Source organism: Sinocyclocheilus rhinocerous, unplaced genomic scaffold, assembly GCF_001515625.1.
Source record: "Sinocyclocheilus rhinocerous isolate Xijiao unplaced genomic scaffold, SAMN03320098_v1.1 scaffold1534, whole genome shotgun sequence".
Taxonomy (NCBI): domain Eukaryota; kingdom Metazoa; phylum Chordata; class Actinopteri; order Cypriniformes; family Cyprinidae; genus Sinocyclocheilus; species Sinocyclocheilus rhinocerous.
The window spans coordinates 1,185,019-1,193,821 of NW_015638992.1; the positions used below are offsets into that span (position 1 = coordinate 1,185,019).

At 35.1% G+C, this 8,803-nt stretch overlaps 1 protein-coding gene across 1 annotated transcript in view; it reads left to right on the forward strand.

Moving 5' to 3' along the window:
* Positions 1-189: 189 nt before the first annotated feature.
* The window catches only part of LOC107750937 (AP-1 complex subunit mu-1-like), a 24,370-nt gene continuing 15,756 nt past the window's right edge, over positions 190-8,803 (forward strand). The window contains exons 1-6 of the mRNA XM_016566516.1: positions 190-419; positions 3,122-3,333; positions 6,317-6,464; positions 7,782-7,892; positions 7,985-8,143; positions 8,250-8,375. Of these exons, the coding sequence (XP_016422002.1) occupies positions 378-419; positions 3,122-3,333; positions 6,317-6,464; positions 7,782-7,892; positions 7,985-8,143; positions 8,250-8,375 (798 nt within the window). The 5' untranslated portion in view covers positions 190-377. The remainder of the gene's footprint in view (positions 420-3,121; positions 3,334-6,316; positions 6,465-7,781; positions 7,893-7,984; positions 8,144-8,249; positions 8,376-8,803) is intronic.

Genomic DNA, 8,803 nt, shown 5'->3' on the forward strand with positions numbered 1-8,803 from the left:
ATATATATAATTTTTTTTAACATAATTTTAAAATAATTAAAAATAATAATTAAAATAATTAAAAATAAAATAATAATTAAATTATTTAAATAATATATAATAAATATATATAGACACACCACGCTATCAGAGCAAGGCAGCGGTCTTGACTGTAGTACTGTCATTCGTCCAGTGCGGCAGGCGGCGCTACAGTCACTCACTCTCACCGCAGCAGCAGCGCCACCCGGTTCCTCAAAACCTCTCCCATCCGCTATTTGATGATGGAGCTTCTTTGAGCGTCTAAAACGGATGACAGCTCTTTATTAAACTAACAAATGCGCCAGAAGTGAGCGAACGTCTGTAGGTTAAGGATAAAAGCGGTCGAGGAAGGCGCAAACATGTCGGCGAGCGCTGTTTATGTGTTGGATCTGAAGGGGAAGGTAAGATAACGGTTCGCTAGCACGGCAGGCTAAAGCTAATCCACATCAAACAGCAACGTGAGGGGATTTAAACAGAATTTAAAGTTATTGTTCATTAAAATAAATGAACGTGATTCAATCAGTCTAAAAAAATTGAGGGGATTTAAAAATCCGGATTATTAAGTTATTAGTTTATGAAACTGAGATCTATTGAAATAGAAATTTACTCAAGCAGCTGCTTATTATTAACAGGTTTTGATATAGCAACTGTCAGTCAAAAGTCAAGTATTATTAATCACTAAATAGTAATTATTAAAAAGTATTTGTAAGTTTTTTATGTTCGACCTCTTGCTTTATTAATAGGATGTTGTTCATCTTTCGCTTGTTTTTTTTTTTAACGCATCATATTGCATGAAACTATTGAACATTTAATCTTACTTTAAATTTGACTGTATTTACAGTAATTTCATTCAGTTTTTTAGCTTTATTAATTACTTTTATAGCTTTCTTTAATTTGAATTAGCTTTTATATTTCTTTTTCATTTTATTTTAATTCGTCATTTTATATACATTTTTATGTTTTTGTCATTTTTCATTTGTTTTAAATGTTACTGTTCAGATTCAGTTTATTTCAGTTCTAGCTTTAGATTATTTTAAGTTTTTACTGTTGATGCAGCAATTAATATTTTTTCTTCTATTTTAAATTATACATATGAATTGTGATAAAATGATATAAAAACACCTGCTTATTATTAAGTGATGTTTTGATATAGTAACTGTTGGTCAAAAGTCAGTTATTAGCACTAATTAATAAAGAGCAGACATTTGTCTTGATCCTTTTTTAAACTTATTTGTGTCCATCTCTATGCTTTAGTTTATTTAACAGGATATAATTCATATTTCGCTTGTTTTGTAAAGCACTTTGAGTTGCATGAAATAATTGCACATTTAATCTTACCTTATATCAATTTTCTTATATTTACAGTCTTGCAAAATCATTGCCTTCAATCTGACCGTAGAAACTGAATATGTTTGAATTGCAGGTAATGAAATTGTGGTACATTGTAAAATCGTGTTACACAAAGTTTTGCATTTACTGTAAAACTAGTCTGATTGTTTAACCTGGTAAGCTGCTCATTCTTGGCCTCGGTTACTATGGTTACTCTAGTGCAGCGGTTCCCAAACTGGGGTGCGCAAGAGAATGCTTTTGATGATCTGTGTGCATTTTTTGAAGGGGCAAGTGAAAGAGAATTTTACTTGCCCGACTGGACAACTAATCTAATCTAATTAAAACATCGAATTAGGGAAGCACCAAAATTTCGGCGAGAATGATTCTGATTTTATTACACTTGGTGTAAACGGCAATTCATAATGGATAATCAAAGGGTAACAAGGTCGCGGCAGTTGAGACTCACATGAGACAATCTCATGGAGAAATCGAAACAAATGAACACAACTGCACACAGAAGAAACAAATGTAGTTTTTATATTTATTACATAAAGCCTAGCCTAATTAATTAACATGACACGACTAAGAGAGTGCAGTTTTCCCCGAAAATCAGTACGATTGTAAATTCGACATTGATTTTAAACAAGACCTCAAACGAGTAGCCTAGTTAATATTAAGTGACTGAGGGCATACATTTTAGTACAATAATGCCTATGTAACTGTTTTTGCTCGATTTGTTTAACGAAAATAGTTCCAAACAAACTTAGCAGCAGAACTGTCGCGCATCTCTGAGCAACACACAGCGTCAGCGGTGTTTCGTTAGGCTACTGAATGATTCGCATTTTTGAATTAATAATTTGAGTCAATGATTCAGTGGTCCATTCATAAAAGACAGGCTCTTGCTTCATTCTTGAATGAATCAGCCCTCTGAACAAATCGTTTGAATGCCTCAATGACACACTCATTACGACAGTCAACTTGCTGCCACCTGCTGGCGGGTTACTTTCAAATGTAAAAGTAACTTTTTTATTTTTTACAACTTTTCATATTTGTAAATAAAAAAACCTGATGTAAAACACCAAGCTCACAGCATTATTTATGCTGTTGTAATTTTGCAGTGTTAATGCATTCATGCTACATTTCAGCTTAATTAAATTGTCTGTGTAAATGCATCTAAATGCCACTTCAGCTGCTTCTGTTTCTCCAGCAGTGGAAAATTTGGTTTTGTTAATACTGATTTCATTTGATTGGTAACAGCCCTATAGAGTCTTATTATATTAAGTGAAATTATTAATAAAATGTAAGAATTTGATATGAAAGATGACACATGCATTTAATAAGGTTAGGGGGAAATGCCCTTTTTATAGGCACAAAAAAAAAGACCTGGAAATCAATTCAAATATATTTTAATATGCAGTAACTTTAGTCATATAAAATTTAATTTTCCAGCAACAAAATTGTGGCCAGTGAAAATGCTGAGTGGCTAGTAATTTTGGAAAACCACTAGCCACAGTGGCTGGTGAGCAAAAGAGTTAATGTCAAGCCCTGTATACAGTGAATACTTGTATTTATACTTGTATTGCAGTAAAAAATGTGGTGTTTAACTGGAGTACGGTGGTGGGGGTGCTTGACATGTGTCAAACACTAGAAAGGGGTGCACGCTGCAAAAAGTTTGGGAACCAGTGTATCTGGGTTAATATGGATGCAGATATTGGAAATGAGTGTCAGTGGATTTGAACTGCTGTGCATTATGAGGGTCATCTGTGTGATTCAGGTGCTGATCTGCCGTAATTACCGCGGTGATGTGGACATGTCCGAGATCGAGCATTTCATGACCCTGCTGATGGACAAAGAGGAGGAGGGAACACTGTCGCCCATCCTGGCTCACGGGGGAGTTCGCTTCATGTGGATCAAGCACAACAACCTGTACCGTATCTTCCAAACCTCTAGAACTAAAAATCCCATTCATTTTCTATACGGAGAAATTTAGATTTTTCAAGACAGACCTTCTGTGGGCTCTGAGGTTAAACGGTGTCCAGGGTTATTACTTGACTAAAACAATTTTCATTAATTGAAATAAAATAAACATTAACTGAAATATAATAAAACTCACAATTAAAAATGAAATTGTGAATTAATAAAAAAAATATATATATACGATAGTTTTATTTTATTCCATTGTTTATGATGTGATTATATGATTTGCATTGATTCACAGGGTTCCCAGTTCATTTGTTCCCTTACTGCTTTTAAAGGGGTGGTTGACTGTTGACTGTTTTTTTTCTAGGCTTGATTGTGTTTATGGGGTGCAGTCTAATAGGGCTGCAACAAACGATTATTTTGATAATCGATTAAACTAACGATTATTTAGATCGACTAATCGGCGATTATTTCACTGATTAATCAGTAGACTTTGATTATTCAGCTTTTGCAATTAGTTAAAATATTGACTTACATAATGCATATTCTAACAAATAAAGGTAATCATTTCAGCTTTTGAAAATCATATTATGTAATTCCAATTATTATACAATTAATTTATACAAATAAATGTATTTGGCACACAGAATGAGATGACCGACAGAGAAACTCTCTCATTCACCATTTATTTAGCTATATGAAAAAGTAACTGAGTGACATCATTCTGCCTGACATCTCCTTTTAAGACATATGAATAAGAAACAAAATAAAGGTAAGTGATGAGACGTTTTATTTTTGGTTAAACAATTTTATTCACAACATAATCTCTTAAAATACCTTATAGGGTTATGATAATCAAAACAGTCCTGAGCTAGATCAAGCTTTGATCTCTACAAACCAAACTATCACTTAAATGAAATGATATATTTTTTCCCCACTAATAAAACGATTTTATCATAAGCTAGCTGCACACTGGAGAGCTGCTTTATAACAGAAACTCAAGTTGTAATTCTAAATGAAAGCGACACTGACTCTGGTTTTTCATGTTAATACAAAGCTGCCTGATTTAAAGTGCCCCTATTATGCCTTTTCGAATATTACCTTTCATGCAGTGTGTCATGTAGCTGTATGTGAACATAAACTATCTGTAAAGTTGTGAAGCCGACAGTGCACGATAAATAAAGTTATTGTCTATCAAAAAAAAGAGTCTGCTCGCAATCGCCTAAACGATTCGTCAGGAATTCGAATCTTGTTCTGTTACGGCTCTACGTCACGAAGTAAAACATTTACATAATGTCTGCCCATGTTCTACGTCGCCAACTTGCCACAAGCACAGTAAAATTTCCGTGTGGTTAACATCATGTCGAGAAGACGCTGTACTACGCTGTGAGAGTAAATTTGTTTTATCACATCTTAGAATTACCACAAACTTGTTAACACTTGACACTTACCACTGAGAAACGTCCTGCTCCAGTCGTGCTTGCGAATCAGTCTCTTGTCGATCAGCCAGTTCAACCGTTTCATCATTAGACTCCGGCTCGAATTGATAAGGTACAATCGATACCATCTTTTCTATGTACTGACAAGTCTCCAGGGCTGTCGTTCCATCTTTCGTTTCCGACACGCGCTGTAAGCGGTAGACCAATCCAGAGCCGATCTCTCTACGGCTCTGGACCAATCACAAAGAACTGCGCCATCGGACCAATCACAGCAGTGAGGGCTCACGGAAAGGAGGGGTTTAGAGAGACTGATTCTTTGAACTGCTTCGCATGAGTCGTTTACGAATCATTTAGAAATGAGGTAAAATTAAATAAATTTTTTGAGAAAACTAACGTGTTTTTTGACCTTGCATGCATGTAAACCTGTTTTAGAAGACTCATAAAACAATATTAGCAACCTTAAAAATGGCATAATAGGGGAACTTTATCTATTGCATAAAGTCAGCTTCAGGTTCGTCTGCGTTTGCTCTGAAGCGATGTGTCGTCTTCTCTTGAATTGCATCCAGGAAGGCTGAATTAGTCTTGCGCTACAGCGCCACACTGGTCAAACCGCGTTATTGCAGGATCTTACATTAGGTCAAATGACTACTCGACAAAAATATTTGTCGACAATTTTTTATTTTTAACTAATCGTTTCAGCCCTACAGTCTAACGTGTTAATGCTTCGTTTAAAAAAAAAAAAGCATTCTTTTTCACATAATTTACCTTCATTCCACACCGCTCTGTCCCTTCTTCTATAAACGCGCTGATGATTTCCTGCTTTTATGAAGCCCGTCCTTCAGAAATACGCAATGGACTGGTTAGCTAGTCCAGTGTGTTGTGATTGGCTAAACCGCCTCTAGTGCGCCTCTAACCGTCCCGCCCCTCACCTCAGCGGCATGTGCTCCGGTTGTATTGTAAACAATGGCGTCGTCTATATTGCTTATCAGTTTGAGCCCGATTGAGAAGCAGAGGATATTACTGAAGAGGATCGTGCAGAACCTGTGCAAGCACGGCTCTTAATGGTATGTTTTTTGTTTGTTGTTGTCTCATACTTTTAGATATGCTGTTATTTGTAAATACTACTGCTTATGTTAGCTTTTAATATACGGTTTTATCCTGATTAAAGCTTTAATACAGTACGGCAACCGCACACGTCCATGTTTAACGCTTCTCATAGCTATGTGAAAATAAGTGTATAATTGGAACAGTTCATTGTTGGAGCTGAGCTGATTGAGAGCGAGAGATGCAGAGTGTGTGCAGAACAGAACGCGAGGAACAGTATTAAGAACCGCTGCTTTAGAACATTGATTTTGAAACTTGTGAATCCATTAGAATCCTTAGAAGACAAGAATCGAGATTGATATATGAATAGATTTTTACGTGCACCCCTAGTTTTCTCTTCCTCTTCTCTAAAGCAGCGCAGCATGGCCTCGCGATTCATTTAAAAGTCTTTAAATCATTACATTGTTTAGTTTCAAACATGGCAATACTAAAATAATTGCAGGCCTTTCTCTGACCCAGCAGATGTCATTCAGGAGTAACTGATGGAAAGTGTTTATTTTTCACAGATACATCACGCAGGAAGGTCACAAGCTGGACACGGGCGCTCCGCGGCCCCCTGCCACGGTCACCAACGCCGTCTCCTGGCGGTCAGAGGGCATCAAGTACAGGAAGAACGAGGTTTTCCTGGACGTCATCGAGTCTGTCAACCTCCTGGTATGTTTTTAGAAGCAGCACGTTTCTTAGATGTCTGTAGACGGGCTCAGAATAAACACAGGAATCCATCATAACAAACAGGACACAGTCACATCCATGTCATTGTGCTTGTGTTGTGTGAGGAGATGAACCTGCTGTTCTTATGAAAGCTTTAACACTTGACTGAAATAGCATGTTTGAAACAGTCCATGTTAACTAATAGGGCTGGGCAAGCAATCAAATCACATCGTATTTTGGCTTCTAATGATTGTAAAAACAAGATAATTGCATGTAGTTTTACAATAATTCACTCTTTGTGTTGTGTTTTGTGTTATATACTGAATAAATGTTTAGTAGTTGTCAGCAGGTTGTGGAAGTGCACTAAAATATACTTGATCTTATTTATTTTTATTAAATTTATATATGATTATTTAAAAATGTTTTGTTCATATGTATATATAATTTATATATAATAAAATAAATTTGATCAAAATAGTTTTAGTTAATGAGGTTACCATGGAATTTACTTAATTTTATTTAATTTGATAAGTATATAAAACATGAATGAGTTTTGGGATGGTTGTTGATTGAATTATAATTAATATACCTAAGTTGAAGGATATTACTTTTAAAATTCAATAAATGCTTAAATGTTTCCAAAAGTCAACGAGTATCTCAATATTGACCAAAAATAATTGTGATTATGAGCTCGATTAACTGATTATTCAGTTTGTTAATTGTGAAACAGATAATTCCGACTTAAAAATCGGACTGGATGAGACACATAATAAAAATCGAAAAATATTATAAAAATAATCACACTAATGCACTATATTTATTTGTTATTATAATTAGTATTTTTAATTATTAAGTTAAAAAAATAATCATTTATTTTTTTTAACAGCTAAATTTTGTTTTATTTATTTATTTATGTTTTATATGAGGTGTCATCGACTTGGCAAATTCATTTTTCATAAGTTTGTTAGACAGACATCTGTTGTGGGCATTCTTGGCAGTTTTTACGAGGCTTTTTTTAATAGTGTTCATATCGATATCGGAATTATATCGTATCGACCGAAATTAATAAATATATCGTGATTATAAATTTTGGCCATATCGTCCAGCCCTAATAAAAACTAATAAAAAAGCTAAAACTACATACAATTATTAAAAATAATAAACAAAAAATATAAACAAAAACAGTGACATTAATTCAAATTATGCTAATTCAGAATATTGCATTATAAAATATGTTAATTCAAAAGATTAATAAAAACTATAATAGTATAAAAGTAATGCTGTAATAACACTGTTCAGTTTATACTCGGCGTTTGATTGTGTTTGGTTCTGATGGGGTTTGGTTTTCTGTGTGAACAGGTGAAGCCGCTGATCTGGATCGAGTCTGTGATTGAGAAGCATTCGCACAGCAGAATCGAGTACATGATCAAAGTGAGCACCTGCATCCGTGTGAACTTCAGAGTGATTTTATGGTGTGTTTGTGCACAGAGCACCTAAATCATGTCTCGTCTGTTTTACCGTAGGCCAAGTCTCAGTTTAAGCGACGCTCCACCGCCAACAACGTGGAGATTCATATTCCAGTCCCGACCGACGCAGACACGCCCAAGTTTAAGACCACGGTGGGCAGCGTGAAGTGGGTGCCGGAGAACAGCGAGATTGTTTGGTCCATCAAATCTTTCCCTGTGAGAAACAAGCACAGTGCTGTTGTGATACTGTACATTCATAATAATAAATCTATTAGCTAAAGAGTGATATTAGCAGAAGCTTATGAGTGTGTGTGTGTTTCAGGGAGGTAAGGAGTACCTGATGAGGGCTCATTTCGGGCTGCCCAGCGTTGAGGCAGAGGACAAGGAGGGAAAACCACCAATCAGTGTGAAGTTTGAGATTCCCTATTTCACCACCTCTGGAATACAGGTAACTAAGTGTTACATTCACACTTTTATTACAAAGTGTTACTTTATGGCTTGCAATCCTATTTTTTTTTTTTTATGAGATTTTGATTATGAGAGTGATTTAGACATGTGATAGCGTAGACCACTGTGTTTTCTTAGTATTATTTATCTACTATTATAGTTTTTATTCATATTTTGAATTAGCTTTTATTTTTATATTTTCAGTTTAGTTTTAATTTATCTACATTTTAGTAATTTGATGTGCTGTTGTAATTTTTATTATTTTTTTAATATTACCATTTAGGTAATATTTTCCCCCTAATTTTAAGTTTGAGTTTTAGTTAGGGCTGCACGATTAATCGAATGCGATTGTCATGCGCATTTTGATAGTAATGCCGGTTCTGTAATCAGCAGGAAATCATCATCACGTGCTTTCAGATGGAGCAGAAT